General features: G+C 40.4%; 1 protein-coding gene across 1 annotated transcript; it reads left to right on the top strand.

Moving 5' to 3' along the window:
* The first annotated feature begins 718 nt into the window (after positions 1-718).
* LOC142108339 (olfactory receptor 6N1-like) lies at positions 719-12,733 on the top strand. The gene is made up of 2 exons (XM_075191969.1): positions 719-767; positions 11,871-12,733. The coding sequence occupies exons 1-2, from the start codon at positions 719-721 to the stop codon at positions 12,731-12,733; spliced, it is 912 nt and encodes a 303-aa protein (XP_075048070.1).
* The last annotated feature ends 3,820 nt before the right edge of the window (positions 12,734-16,553 follow it).

The following is a 16,553-nucleotide window of genomic DNA, read 5'->3' as shown; positions in this document are numbered from 1 at the left end:
AATTGACCACTGCTGTGCTGAGCACTGCAACATCTACATTTAACATTAAAAGTTTAACCAGAAACACTGCCATATACACTATGGACCTGACTCATTAAGGAAAGCAAGGCAAAAAAGTGAGTATTTTTTCTCCTGGACAAGCGGTGCAAATTTAAAGTTGATCTAGGACATGCCTTAACCCAATTATAAATCTGTCCTCACGTTTTAAATTTACATCCTCCTCCAATGCAACATGGTTTTGCCAAGATTCATAGTTACTCATTTTTTTTTCCTTTCCTTAATGAATCAGGCCCTATATGGACAAAGGTATTTGACCACACCTGTTATTGAATTGAGGTGTTTCAATCAGACCCATTGCCAGAGATGTATAAACTCAAGCACCTAGCTATACAGTCTTCATTTGCAAACATTTGTGATACAAAATGGGTCGTTCTGAAGAGCTCAGTGACTTCAAATGTGCTACTGTGATAGGATGCCACCTTTGCAATAAGACGGTTGGTGAAATTCCATCCCTGCTGGATATTCCAGTGATATTATTAGAAAGTGGATGTGTTTAAGAACAACAGCAACTCAGCAGAATATCACGTAATATCACAGAGTGGGGTCAATGACTGCTAAGGCGCATGGTGTACAAAAGTCACCAACGCTCTGCTGATTCTATAGCTGAAGAGTTCCAAACTTCCACTGCCACTGCCACTGGACTGTGGAGCAGTGGAACATGTTGTGTGGAGTCATTAATCATGCTTCTCTGTTTGGCAGTCAGATGGGTAAGACTGGGATTGGCAGATGCCGGGAGAACGGTACCAGCCTGACTGCATTATGCCAACTGTGAAGTTTGGTGGAGGAGGGATAATGGTATGGGGCTGTTTTACATGGTTTGGGCTAGACCCCTTATCTCCAGTGAAGGATAATCTTAATGTTTCAGCATACCAAGTCATTTTGGGCATTGCTATGGTTCCAACTTTGTGCCAACAGTTTGGGAAAGGGTCTTTTCTATTCAACCATGACTGTGCTGCAGTGCACAAAGCAAGGACTACAAAGACATGGCTTGAGTTTGGTGTGGAAGAACTTGACTGGCCCGCACAGGGCCTTGACCTCAACCCCATTGAACACCTTTGGGATGAAAGTGGAATGGAGATTGCATGCTAGGCCTTTTTCATCCAACATTAGTGTCAGACCTCATAAATGCTCTAATAAACGAATGGGCACAAAGGTATAGATTTCTTTTTCCTACACAAGGGTGGATAATTGGCTTTGTAGGTCATAAGAATTAGTTATGTTGACACACAGGCATTTGATAGAGTCTAGTCTCCACTGAGATCCAAAACAAAGCTTGAGGAGTTTTTTTTGATCTAGTAGGTAGGAGGTTAGATTTCTGATTTGTGTTTATTAATCTTGTAACCAGGTGCAAGGTCAAACTTAAACAATTACTTATAAAAGGAAGTGAATGGTTTGGTAAGGGTAAATAGGACATCATCAGCAAAGAGGACAATGTTATACTGGGATTTGCTAATGGCGATACCTCATATCCTGCTTTGATCTTATTCTACTAGCTAGAGGTTTGATGGCTTAATCAAAAACTAAGGGTGAAAGAGCAAACACTTACCTAGTCCCATTGCTAGGAAAAACTCATTGGTGAGAACTGTTGTGGGTGGATTGTAGTATAATGGGCTGATTGTCTGTTGAAATATAGTAATTTGTCTTTAAAGCCATATTGTATGGTTGATAAGTGGCCACAAGACTCGTTTGAAGACTTTCTTTTCATCCAGGCAAAGCACCAGAGTGTATTTTGCTTTTGTTGATTTACTGGATTATATCAATTGCTCATCTAGAATTATTATGTGCCCACTAATTTAGAGATTACATTAAGATGAGAAACAAGAGATTCAGCCTCAGGATAAGATTTTAGCAAAGATCAATATTTAGTAGGAAAAATTAGAGTAATTAGATTGGTCCAAAGGGTCATTCCCCAATTTCAGAAAAGACATGTTAAGGTCAATGACATCATCAACTGCAGCCACCTTCTTACTTCATCGTCATTGGCTGAAGTCGGTGTGAAGAGCAGTCATCATTGGTGAAGGCCTAGAAGCACCCAATCGGAATCCTGATGTCGGGGTAAGACTTGTCGGGTTAGTCAGCATCGATATGCTGACTACCACCGGCATGGACTACATGCTACTTTAACAACTTTTACAATGGTGGGTGTGTTTACAAAATGATGTCATCACAGAGGTTTACAATGGTTTACAATGAATCAGCATTCACTTCACAGATCTACTTTCTTAGAATAGATCTTTACACAAGATATAGTTCCTAGCCTTTAACCAGTTCCTTACCAGCAATTCCTCAAACAATGTTTATAATAACGATAATATATAATAATATTTCAAATCAGGTTGCACACAATAAATTATATTATTATTATAAATACAACTACTGGTCCAATCTTTTGATAATATTTTCCAAATTTAACCTTAACAACATCCTCTCTGAAAAAACTGAAAAATCTCTCTGCTAGCACTTTTATGAGGAAAGTAATAAATTAGACAACACATTAGCAAACTGTTAAAGTTGTATTTTACAACGCTGACTGTTTGGGAGCAGAATATCATGGCTTTGGGTCGGTGGAGGTCAAAGTGTTTTAGATGGTATGCTAGGCCATCTTTTGCGCTCTAGGATTAACGATGCATTGTGGTAAGGCTGCACATGACATGAGTTGCTTGTCTTATTAAAAGGAGCCGCGGAGGAATTTTCCATCACTTTTCCTCGGGGGTCTGATTGGCTGGTGGCACCCTGGTGTTTCCAGTTTTACCTCCGCATGGGCCACCCTGCATTGCGCGTAACTGTAGTAGTGTTTTTTTCCTTAATTACTATGTATTATGTCTTGACATTTGTTTTATGTACATTTTACTCCATGTTGCATGTTCACGGCAGGATGGGAAGAATATTTGGCTGGTCGGCCATTCATTTGTTTTTTGGGCTGGTAAACGTGGCCCTGCTCATGATTTGAACAAATTTTACCCGGGCTAATTCGGTTAGATGGTTAGGTTTTAAGGGTTTGCATTGGGCGCCGCTATTGAAGATTTTGAGGGATAGTGAGATAAAGTTTGGGCGCCCTTCTGTGCTTACTATTTACCTCGGGGGCATGATTTGGGAAAGTGGAAGGATTTAGAACTCATTGATAGCAGATGTTGGAGCAATTAAATTACATTGACCAGCAGTTCACCTCATTTGGTCCGACATCATCCCTAGAATTAATTGGAGGGGAGCGGATAGACCAGCTCTTATTGAAAAGGCAGTAAGGAAAATATTCATGGAAGTAGCAGGGGTGTTTATTAGCTATCCGTCAATCAAAGCTTGTTTCACACAGTTTTATAGATCAGATGGGGTGCACTTGTCAGAGTTTGGTATGGCTTATTTTGTCGAGCACATTTCTAGTTAACCTGGCTATCCCCTGAGGACACTACCTCTCCAGCTGCTCTATCTTTCGGGGGCTTGTCCTTCTCCCACACACCCAGACCTGGGGAACGGCAAGGTGGTGGCGTCGGCATACTTCTATCCTCCTGCTGTCCTTTTCGGGTTCTTCCCCCTGAACCCTCCCTCTCTTTTTCCTCTTTTGAGGTACACTCTATCTGCCTATTCCACCCAGTCCACCTTCGTGTTGCTGTTATCTACCGTCCTCCTGGTCCTGTCTCCCAATTTCTTGATCACTTTACCACCTATTCCACCCAGTCCACCTTCGTGTTGCTGTTATCTACCGTCCTCCTGGTCCTTTCTCCCAATTTCTTGATCACTTTGCCACCTGGCTCCCTCACTTTCTCTCCTCTGACATTCCCTCCCTGATCTTGGAGGATTTTAATATCCCTATAGACAATCCCTCAGACCCTGCTGCCTCCAAACTTCTCTCCCACTTCTCCTCCCTTGGTCTCTCTCAATTGACCTCCTCTCCCTCCCACCGCAGTGGCCACTCCCTAGATCTGTTTTTTTCACACCTCGGTACTGTCTCTGACCTCATTAATTCACCTTTTCCTCTCTCGGACCACCATCTCCTCTCTTTTAGCATCTCTCCACCCCTCTCATCGTCCCCGGCCCACAAGGTTACTCTCACCAGGCGTAATCTTGACACAGTTGATCCTACCAGTTTCTCCTCCTCCCTGGGCTTGCTTCTCTCCCCCATCACCACTCTTTCTTGCCCCGATAAGGCTGTCTCTTTCTACAATCGCACTCTTACCACTGCACTTGACTCTGTCTCCCCAGCTGTCACCGTCAAGCTTCGTCGGTCCCCGCCACAACCGTGGAACACTAAGCTTACCCGTTATCTTCAAAAATGCTCACGCAGTGCAGAACGGCTTTGGAGAAAGTCACGCACTAATGCTGACTTCCTCCACTTCAAGTTCATGCTTGCCTCTTATAGTTCGGCCCTTTCCCTCTCTATACAATCTTTCTTCAAAGCTCTCATTTCTTCCCAATCCTCCAACCACCATCGACTTTTTGCCATCTTCAACTCCCTCCTCTCTCCCCCCTCCCCCACACCACGCTCTCTGCTGTCAACTTTGCTACCCACTTCACCTCCAAGATTGAGTCTATACGTCATGACATCTCTGAGCAGTCCCTTCTTACCACACCCTCTCCCCCTTCCATGCCCATTCTGTCCTCCTTCTCACCCTCCTCTTCTGCTGCTATCTCCTTTCTCCCCTCCCCTTCAGCTAGCTCACCCTCCTTCTCTTCCTTCACTCCGGTATCTGCAGATGAATTCCATACCCTTCTCTCTTCCTCTCCCCCCTCCACTTGCACAAAGGACCCAATCCCCTCCCACCTCCTCCGCTCCTTCTCTCCCGAAGCCTGCTCCCACCTGACACACCTCCTCAACCTCTCCCTCTCCTCTGGAATCTTCCCCTCCCCTTTTAAACATGCTCTTGTCTCCCCATACTCAAGAAACCGTCCCTTGATCCCGCCTCTCTGTCTAATTACCGCCCTATTTCGCTTCTTCCTTTTGCCTCCAAACTCCTTTAACTGGTTGTCTACAACCGTCTCACCTCCTTTCTTTCCTCTCACTCACTACTTGACCCGTTCCAATCTGGTTTTCGCCCCCTCCACTCCACTGAAACTGCCCTCACTATGGTCACTAATGAGCTTCTCCTCGCTAAATCCAATAGACACTACTCCCTTCTTATCCTTCTTGACCTCTCTGCTGCCTTCGGTACCGTTGACCACGCACTCCTTTTGCAAACTCTCAAATCTTTAGGCCTATGTAACACTGTCCACTCCTGGTTTTCCTCTTACCTCACCAACCGCTCCTTCTCAGTCTCTACTCATGATTGTACATCACCCCCTCTTCCCCTACCCGTTGGCGTTCCTCAAGGCTCCGTTCTTGGCCCCCTGCTTTTCTCCCTCTACACCTCCTCCCTTGGTGTCCTCATCCACTCCTTTGGCCTCCAGCACCACCTCTATGCTGATGATACCCAAATCTATCTTTCATCCCCTGACCTCTCCCCTTCCCTTCTGTCTCGTGTCTCCTACTGTCTCTCGGCCATCTCATCTTGGATGTCCCAACGCTTCCTTAAACTCAATATTTCCAAGACCGAGCTTATAGTCTTGCCCCTTGCCAGGACTCTCCCACCTCCCCCCTCTCTATTTCTGTTAACTACACTACCCTCGTTTCTGTCCCCCAAGTCTGATGCCTTGGGGTCATCCTTGATTCCTCCCTCTCATTTAAGCCTCACATTCTGTCCCTCTCAAAATCCTGTTACTTCCACCTTCGGAATATATCTAAGATATGTCCCTTTCTCACCACGGAAGCCACGAAAACCCTTGTTCACTCGCTTATTATCTCTTGCCTTGACTACTGTAACCTTCTTCTCTCTGGCCTACCTGATTCTCCCCTTGACCCTCTTAAGTCTATCCTCAATGCTGCTGCCCACCTCATTTTTCTCTCCCGCCGCTCTATCTCTGCGGTCTCCCTCCAACAGTCACTACATTGGCTCCCCATACCCTACAGAATTAAATTTAAACTCCTCACCCTCACCTTAAAAGCTCTTAGTCAATCTTCCCCTCCCTACATCTCCAATCTCATCTCTACCTACACTCCTACCCGCCCCCTCCGCTCTGCCTCTGACCGCCGTCTCACTACTTCACTGATCACCTCCTCTCACTCTCATCTTCAGGACTTTGCCCGTGCTGCTCCCCTGCTGTGGAACGATCTTCCACATTCCATCAGGTTAGCATCTACTCTCAAAGGCTTCAAGCGTGCCCTTAAGACTCATTTCTTTATTCAAGTCTATCAATCCTCCTAACTTTCTTGTCCTGGCTCTCTCCCCTAGTTAGTACCACCCTTTATGTGTCTCCCCCTTCCCTTTAGGTTGTTAGCTCTCATGAGCAGGGCCCTCTTTCCTTGTGTGCTCCTTCTACTGTTCCTTCACCCTCTGTACCTCTTGGCCTGCTTCGATAGCCCTGTTTTCCCTGTTTTATTAATCTTTGGCCTTCTTCTTGCTGATTTCTACCATCCTTTTCACTATCTGTCAAATATAATCTGATTTGCTTTACCCTGTCACCTGTGTTTGTATATATTTGTGTATCATGTTGTGTCTTGGTTCTGTTTTTTATATATGTAATGTACAGCGATGCGGACCCTTTGTGGTGCCTTCTAAGTCAAAGATAATAATAATAATAATAATAGTTCTCTTGTTTGGCTATGAGAGGTCAGTTGGTGGAGGGCTTAACTTCCTAGCTTCAGGAACCAAGCTGTGGCGGTTAATAGCCCAATCAGCGGCCAATTTCGTTACATTCAAGGAGTGGTAGGCAATTAGTCAGAATAACCCTTCAGGGTTATGGGGCTCTGCTTAGGCGGGCGGGCCTCAGCTAATGTGCTAAATGGGGAAGATTGCCATTTAACGCCTAGACTTGTCCAAATAAGTTTGGACAGAGATTACAATTTACAGGTGTGGCCTGGGGGCTGATTGGTCTGCTTATATTTGCCAGCTCTTTTCAGCATATTTATCTTTCAATAAATTTCTGACCTTTCATTTCGCCAAAACAAGTCTCTGTGTCTTTATTTTATGTTGGTCAGTTAACTCTTGTAGAGGTAACCATGGTAAAAGTTGTCAACCAATAAGCGGTTTATAACTTTGCTATAAAATTATTATTTCTTGCTACAAGTAACGTGTACACTTATCTTTTCACCCTACTTTGTACTCTTTACATACCCCACTAACATGTACATTATAAGATCTGTGCACTTTATTTGCTATATTTATATGTTTCCATTATATTAAAGTTGCAAGGTCTTTTTTTAGGCGTGCAGACTTATTATTGTATTTTTTAATGTAAATCTGTATCATTATATTGGCCAGTTAGGAAAATGACCGGAAAATAAATTGTTTTATGAATATTTATCTCTACATAATAGGAAAGGAGGTAAAATAAATGATCAGTTCAGTTCTACTTTCTTGTGCTAATCTCTTATTTAAAATCACTGCTTTCAGCATCCACTGCTGCGCTCTTTCCCATTATTTTGATATTTGTGATTCCATAAGAGCAGCAGAACTTTATTTAGTGAGGGCGCTCTACACCAATTACTTATCAGTTTTACTGGTTAATTCGGTGTTGCGTTCTCAGATTCAAGCTGATAATGACTTTTTAGGAAGATATTGCATTAGTGTGTACACACCCACAATCATGTTTTATCGTACAAAAGCACATTGTATCGTTTGGTTTAATAACCTTCCTAAAGTCATTTAAGTAAATTTCTGCAGTGTGTACCCAGCTTTTCTGTTAGATATTTAGGGTTTGATTTATAGCAAGCTATTTATTCAGTTGTCTGCAATACTACAGTAATTAGTAATAAGCACTAAGCTGATTTTACAGTGTAGAGGAAAATATGAAGCCAACAAGGACCTTATTAGGACTATTTTAAGTAATTACCAAAATTAATGGATAATGAGAACTATTTAAAAGATCAGTGGAAACAATTGTCCCCTGAGTAAGATGTTTTATTTGCACACATTATAACACAGGGGTATATAAGGTTAAGTAACATTACTTGGCTCTAACACTGCCAAGGCTGAATCCACAGCAGAATCTTCCTTTTGATAACTCATTTTCCAATCCTCTCTTCTGATATAAACAACAGAATCTGCACCTCAAATGCATATTAACTTCTAGTTTATTCTAGAATATTTTGTTCAACTACATTTTTCCATTTGAAATAAATGACAAATTAAAAAACAACAGCTCATAACTCATTTGATTATGTATGTAATACTATAACATGTTTTATCCTGAAAAATAATCTGCTTTTCTTTAAAGGTAATTTCCCTTAAATGCTACAGATATTAAGAAACTATGGATTAATAATAAATCTGGATTTAGGTCTCAATATTTGCAAATATGTAAGACGGTCTTATAGTTACATGTGCCTAAGATGATACAGTTTGCAAGTTTATATTTTCCGCACCCAGAGTCATTTGAAATATATTCTGGGAATATACATAAGAATGTATGACAACTATTGTGTACTTTAGACGTGTTTTAGTGATGCGTCTTTGATATATTTTTCCACAAGCTTTTCATACGGTTGTTCTGTTAACACATGAGAAATAGGGTGAGCTGCTTTTTAGAACACAGTGGTGCGAACAAGCCTAAAAGAACCCATTTATACTGTTGTAATGCACTTTTCAGACTTTAGTCAGCAGATGAAAATCAAATTACCAGCACATAGATGTGAACAAGCCATCAACGAGGTATGTACTTATATCTACTTGAAGCTGTGTACACATTTGTTTGCAATTAAATTAAAGTGTATGAAACTAATAGAGCAATTACACATTGTATAACTAATCTCTAACCTCCCTCTGCGATACTGTACATAATATATCAATATCTATTTACTTATTGCAAAAAACAATACTTTTATATTTCAAATATAATAATAAGCAAACTTGTATTTTCAGAGCTAGACACATTAATACAACTGTATTTAAAAAACTTACATTATCATCATCAACAACAACATCATTTATTTATATAGTGCCACCAAATTCCGTAGCGCTTTACAATTTGGAACAAACAGCAATAAAACAATATTGGGTAATACATACGGATAGAGGTAAGAGGGCCCTGCTCCCAAGCTTACAATCTATAGAGTACTATGGAGTAGTAAGCCTGACAAACCTTACTTAACTATGAAATACTTATTTTGGATTGCTAAAAATACATTTAACCAGTAAGAGTGACCATTATATCAAGTAAAGTAAAATACAACATTACCTGAAGTAATGCTATGTAATAGTCTAGGTTTTATGTACCACATATATTACAAAACTGAGTGTTTGAACAAGATGGACATACATCACTTTTTCCAATTTGCCACTAGACTCATTAAATATGTAAAGATGTTTAGGGGCTGTCAGGATAAAGCATAGATCTGATATGCTGAAATAGAATATTGGATGTCAGGACCCAAATAAATCTTTGCATGAATACCTAAATTAACCTGATGGTCAATTCGGATAAAGGTGTGACCAAATGAGGTCAAGAACATGTAATTGAGTTAGGTAAACCCTTTGTGCAGAGACCAGCTTTAGATATGCAGATCACAGACATCCATTGTATTTGATCATGTATTTCCCTAGCTAATTTACTTCCCTTCAATAGGTAGTATAAACACAAACTAACCCCTAGGTGTAAATTAGAGAGCTTGCAGTTATTTACAAGGGATAATTCATAACTGCAGGGTAAATGGGTTGTATCAAATGAATCCATTGATAAGCTAGTGTAACAGTTAAAGACGCAGCGTCTGATGTAATGGTGTTTGGAGGTTTTTACATCCCAGTGTGAGGAGATAAGTCTGCCACTTTTAGCAGCTTCCAGGACATAGCACTGTTTGCTTGTGACACTTGAATAGACTTGTAGGTACCGCTCAGCATGTAGCCTGGCTCAATGAGGCCAGGGGATAACATAGCCTATATGTAATACTGTATAGACAGAAAGAATTCAGTTTTAAAATATGCCACTTAAAATCAATAAAAGCAGAGATCAACCACCTATTCCTCAATAGCATGATGAAGGGCAGCTCATATGGTAAATTAAGAATTCTGCCCCACAGAGAAATGAAGAAAAGGAGTGGAAGCTCTGCGAATGCCCTGTACTTAGGCATGTTTGATATGAAAAGATGAACAAAGTCATAGGGAATTTGTTATTGATAAAATTGGATCGATGTAACGCTGTCCAGGATAAATATATCACATTGTAGAATTGGTTAATAAATCAGGCAACAGGTAAATTTGGATTGAAAAGGTGTCCCAGGACACAACCCCGATTAGCATTAACCCTGCCCCTGTGAATGCCGCACCCATTTGAGGTTGCTTAAAAATCTGTGTTCTGAGGGAACAAATTGTCAGACTTTTGGGGATCAATCTAATTTGAAGGACTGTCCATCATTTCTGCCTGCCCCAGGCATACAGATTATTATATGTAAGTAATGCTCTGTACGTTATCTCTTTTATTTTAAACTGTTTTGCTTGTTATGTCAAATTTATTATTTGTTTATTCATTATTTTTCTTTATATCTGTATGCCCTGTACCTTTTGTATATTAAATCTAAAATTTAATAAGTTGCGTCCTTGATACTCTAAAGAATCCATAGCCTGTGTAGAAGAGAGATTGCTTATCCAGGTTACCCTGTGTGTGACTGGTTGATACATTTGATTAACAAGCTGTGTGTGCTTGTATGTACATTTGTGTAACAGTCTGGAGGTGTGAAGAGTTAACCCTGTGGGTGCTGGTGTGAGTCTTGCTAGTTTGTGGAACTAGGAGCCTGTGTGCCAGCGTGGGACAGTATATTGGGGTCCTATTGCCCATAACCAATAGGTGGTGGCTGTACCTGAAGTGTCTGGGGGTGTGAGCGCTGTGTTTGGGGGCGATTCCGTAGGTCTAAGAACCTGTGTGATAGGTGAGAGAGACTGCGGGCTGAAATCGTGTGTGACCTCATACAGCAAACACCCCAACGTCACGGCAGCTGGGAGCGCGTTCGTGACAGGGGCATATTCAATTAGTTTTCCGGTTCGCGGTAACGCGCGTTACCGCAAATCCTGCGCACTATTGCCGTTAATACGGTACCGCATTAACGCGGATTTTCGTACGCAACCCTATGGGCTGCGAACGAAAATCCACGTTATTGCGGTAACGTGGATTAAGTTTTGCGGCTGTTCCGGCGCGATCCCGCGGACCGGAAAGCTAATTGAATATGCCCCTTAGAGTTATCCTTATTAACAGATCCCAAGATAGTTCCAATTAATATATGTAATAATTATCTTACTAATCTCATATATTCTGTGATTGTTGTCATTGCACTACTTTACTCATAGTTTAATAAAAAATTTATTTGGTAGTTATAATTACCAATTAGCTTTATTGTATATTTGTCAATTGTACATCATAAAACGTTGTAACTTACAATCATCTAGTCATATTGCTTTCCAATAATTTGTCTTGTACAAAACTAATTAAAGACCATATCAGATGTTTGCTATGGAATATATCATGTGTGATATGTGCTTCATTTTATGATATAATCAGATTAAATTATCTACACCACTTATCCTATAATTTTATATAAAAGTGCCACTAGTAAAGTTTTATGTTTTCAACAAGCAAAAAAATGACTTCTGGAAAAAAGGTATAGCACAAAACGTTTCCATTTAGTTAAATAACAAAGATACATAAGTGATGAATACTTAATTCTTCACATATTAATTTTGCAACCTAATCTTTTTTCTCATAGGTACCTTTTTCTCACCAAAATGGTGGAAACAAACAAAACTGTGGTGAAAGAATTTATTTTATTAGCTTTTGCTGACTTACACCAATTTCAGAATTTACTTTTCTTATTTTTCTGCTGACCTACATTACATGTGTCATGGGGAACGTTACTATAATTGTTCTTGTCAGAATAGAACCTTCTCTTCATACTACAATGTATTTTTTTATTAGTGTATTCTCAATTTTAGAAATTATGTTTGTGTCTGTCACTGTCCCCAGACTTTTATCCAATCTAATTGCAGCTAATAATATTATATCTTTCAATGGATGTTTTGCCCAAATGTACGTCTTCGTCTCCTTAGGTGTTACAGAATGTTATCTTCTCCTAGTAATGGTCTTTGACCGACACCTGGCTATTAACAATCTTTTACACTATCCAGCTATAATGACACATGCTTTATGTATTGAGTTGGCTGTTTTACCATGGATCATGGGATTTGCTCTTAGTTTAATCCCCACCATCATCACAGCAGGTTTGGAATTCTGTGGTCCTAATATGATCGACCACTTCTTCTGTGACTTTGCTCCTCTGCAGAGCTTGGCATGTTCAGATCCCTTCATTAGCATTATATGTACAAGCACAGGTGCAAAATTCAATGTTGTTTTGCCTTTAATTATAATCATAGGATTCTACATTCATATCATAATGATTGTTTCAAAGATTAAGACTGAAGAGGGAAAACAGAAAGCCTTTTCTACATGTACATCTCATCTCATTGTAACCAGCCTATTTTATGTAACAGCCATCATTGTGTACGTCAAACCTAAAGGAAGTCATTATGACAAGTATCTTGCTTTTATGTACACGGCATTCACACCTATGATTAACCCTTTTATTTATACCTTTAGAAACAGGGATGTCAAGAAGGTTTTCAGGAATTCAGTAAACCATCTTATAAAACAAGGGTCACTTTAAAACGATGTTCATATTAAAAAAAGCTTTATACTTTTCTTTATGGACAGTTTGATTTTTCTATAGACTAATTTGTCACATAAAATTATTGTCGTTATCGTTTTTGTCATTTTTAGTCAGTTGACATTTGCATAATAATTAACTGTGAAAGAAGGGCGCTCTGGGGTAAGCAGCAATAAATCTGTCTGCTTGATAAAACCCAAGAAAAATGAGGGTTGTCCTCCCTTTTTAAAATATACAGTAATGGAAAATGGGTTCTGGCACTGCTCAGAAATCTTGCCTGTATATAATGTAAACTTAGTGCTTTGAGCAGTACAATTAGCTGCCAATTCAACATAAAAAATGCCATTATATGTAAACAACTAGAAAATATCAAATATTTAAATGTAAATAATCAATAAGTACAGAATATTTTTTAAAACAAACAGAGATTCCTATAATCCTTGATGTCCTTGTATTGGCCGTTGTTCCATATATGATGTTTCTCCAATGTTTTCCATGAATCCAAAGGAAGGAAAGGTTCTTAGTATTTCTTGCTGGTATGGTAACACCATTCACCACTGATGTCATACGGCAGTGCCATCTTCTTCAATCTAAAAATGCTTCTCCTTTACATCATCATATAGTCGTGACTCAGTTCAACATAGTTTTAATGTGTTTGAGGATGGAAGGGTATTTAGCTAGGTATAGGCTTTCCACCTTCTTGGCAAGCATAATCCATAGGTAACATTTATTTTATAGTGTAAGGTTGTGGTAAAGAGCTGAGACACCAGTAAGGAACCTCTCCTGGAAGCCAAAGGTGAGAGCTGTCATCCATAAGGGGCACCCAATGCAGTCCAAGTCCTTCTTATCATCCAAGGAGAGGAAAGAAGATGGCAACCCACACTCATTTACAGGTCAATAATCTAACTGTTGGACTGTGACTAATCCCAATTTATCTGGGTGGATGAAAAACATTAAGACAATGTTGAGGACTTTAATAAAAAACGATGTACATGTTTAACAGGGAAAAGGGGCAGTAGTTGCTTCTTTAGGGATGACCCAGATCTTGGCCCTCATTCTGCAGGGATCAAACATTCTACCCTCCAGGATTGATTTAAAAAGGGTGGTTTTGGTGGATCACTTATACATAACTTATTGTCTAAATATATTTACTTTATTAGCTCAGTGCACTATTTTATATCATTGCAAATGTGCTGCTTTTGATACTGTGTTATATTTGTGTATTAGAAATGTACTGAATTCTGATGCAATAGCCATTTGTTAGTCGAAGTCTGTTTTGCTGATAGCAGGAAATGCTAAGTAAGTCTTTTCATGTGAAGTGGCCAACACCTACTTTGGCCTGAAGGCCCAGCAGGGGGTCGTCACCTGTGTGCATGCCTTGTTAGAGAGACAGGAAGCCTTCTAACAATATAGACAGCACATTTGAAGAAATCAGGTTGCTGTGAATATTAAAATGTTTTAGATGCAAGATTAGATTATATTGTGATGTTAAATAATCAAATGTGATTTTTCAGGCTTTGCGGAACCATCTAGGATCAGGGGGCGGTGCTATCCCCTGCTAACAGTTGTGTCAGAATCTGTATTAAAAGGAGCTATGTTTGACCATGTATTAATATTGTTGCATCTGACCTTCTGATCACTAGTACCATACACTAGTGTGAACTGTCCTTATTAGGACACTTGAGCTAATAAACATCATTTGCTTCAAGAGTCTGATTGATGACCACTTCCCTTTAGACATGAAGATTAGACCCAAATTTAATCTGTTATCCGGCTATTCTGAGGTTTGGACCCAGCGGCTAGTACCAATGCCCTGTCTGCTACACAGCACCTCTGGCCAATGTAATAGGCCAGGGTGAAACCATCCACAGCTTCCCTTATCTACAGGAAAGGCTCAGGGGTACCAACCCAGGTGCTCACTGAGGGCGTACACTTGCAGTGACAGTTACCCAGAAGGTGCATTTGGGAGGAAGAAAGTGGACAGAGGAGAGGTAAGCCCAGCCAGTCGCCAGCAGCACAACAGACAGGGTGGCATAGGCTGTCCATCCTGTCACAGGTGTTAAGATTGGGAGCCAGTAATATAAAACCTGAAGACTGTCCAGAAGGGACCAATACTACCTTCATAGAACTAATGGTGTCTATCATTTCTACATCTTAAATCTTGAAGTTGAGTAGCTCTGCAGTCTTCGAAAAAGAGTTTTTTTAAATCTCAAGAGTCCAAGTAGTCCTCTACTGCTAGATCTAGGTCAGGGTGTGAAGGATGGGGATTGCCCATATTGTGCAAAATTACAGTACAAGGACTGGAGTTCCTTTATGCTATTAGGTATGGGTTGTAAATGCTCTGGCCAGTAAAGCTCTTATTTAAGAAATGTCAGGAAGCAAAACCTCCTTATTACTTTTATTTTATAAAAGTGCCGATGGACCCAAATAAGGAACCTGCAGCATTTTTAGCCAAGGCCGCATTCAGGTGGCTCTACACAAAAAAGTGATCTTTGAGGTGACTGACGCTAAATGAGGCGTGATTAAATTTGGGATTCCAGTCTACTAAAACTTATTTTTTTCCCTAATTATACTAATGAGCTTAACTCTGATTGTGGCATTAAAGGCTTCCTAGAAAATTGAGAGGGCAAGAATAGGTGAATAATTCATTCAATGAAGGTCTCCATCAGCTCAAGAAAGTTAAAAACCCAAAACACGAATAGTGGCCAGTGCAGACCCCTAGTTTTGTCCAGGAGAAAACTTACTCAATTTTTTGTAGGGGTGTGCACCGACCACTTTTCGGTTTTGGGTTCTGATTGGTTTTGCCAAAACAACCCACTAAAGGTTTTGGTTCTGATTTTGGGTTCTGATTTTTTTTTAAAAAAGCATAAAAAGTGCTAAAATCCATGTTTTTTGTTTTATTCCCCTCCTACACTATTATTAACCTCAATAACATTCATTTCCACTAATTTCCAGTCTATTCTAAACACCTCACACCTCACAATATTGTTTTTAGGCCAAAAAGTTGCACCGAGGTAGCTGGATGTCTAAGCTAAGCGACACAAGTGGGCAGCACAAACACGTGGCCCATCTAGGAGTGGCACTGCTGTGGCAGACAGCATGGCAGTTTGAAAAACTAGGCCCCAAAGAGCACATAATGGCAAAAGAGGTGCAAGATGAAATTGTCCATGGGCCCTCCCACCCACCCTTATATTGTTGAAATAGGACATGCATACTTTAACAAACCAATAATTTCAGCGACAGGGCCTACCAAACTACTGTGGCTGAAATGATTGGTTTGTTTGGGCCCCCACACAAAAAAAGCTATTCATCTCTCCCTGTACAAAATAAACTGGCTCTACTGAGGCAAGATGTCGTCCTCATCCTCATCCTCTGATTCCTCGCCCCCTTCAGTGTGTACTTCCTCATCCTCACACATTATCAATTCGTCCCCGCTGTACTCCACAATCACAGGTCCCTCTGTAGTCTCTGGAGGCCAGTGCTGGTCTTGATTGAAGAATTGATAATTCATTTTTATGAACATCATCTTCTCAACGTTTTGCGGAAGCAGCCTCCTTCGCCGCTCACTGACCAGGTTCCCCGCTGCACTAAAAACTCTTTCAAAGTACACAGTGGAGGGGGGACAACTCAGGTAAAATTGAGCCAGTTTGTACAGGGGCTTCCAAACTGCCTTTTTTTCCTGCCAGTAAGAATAAGGACTATCTGACATGTCTACTTGGATGGTGTCAGCAAAGTAATCCTCCACCATTTTTTCAATGGTGACAGCATCCAATGCAGCGACAGTAGACATGTCTGCAATGGTGTGCAGGTCCTTCAGTCT

The sequence above is a fragment of the Mixophyes fleayi genome, chromosome 12 (assembly GCF_038048845.1).
Source record: "Mixophyes fleayi isolate aMixFle1 chromosome 12, aMixFle1.hap1, whole genome shotgun sequence".
In the NCBI taxonomy this organism is placed as follows: Eukaryota; Metazoa; Chordata; class Amphibia; order Anura; family Limnodynastidae; genus Mixophyes; species Mixophyes fleayi.
The sequence above is the reverse complement of the archived record's forward strand: the minus strand, read 5'-3'. Positions and strand labels throughout refer to the sequence as shown.

Excerpts from the sequence above, each read along its gene's own strand:
- LOC142108339 (XM_075191969.1), top strand. The coding sequence starts at position 719 with ATGTTGTGTGGAGTCATTAATCATGCTTCTCTGTTTGGCAGTCAGATG. Across the intron at positions 768-11,870 it reads TCTGTTTGGCAGTCAGATGG|AATTTACTTTTCTTATTTTT; the intron begins GTAAGACTGGGA and ends CACCAATTTCAG.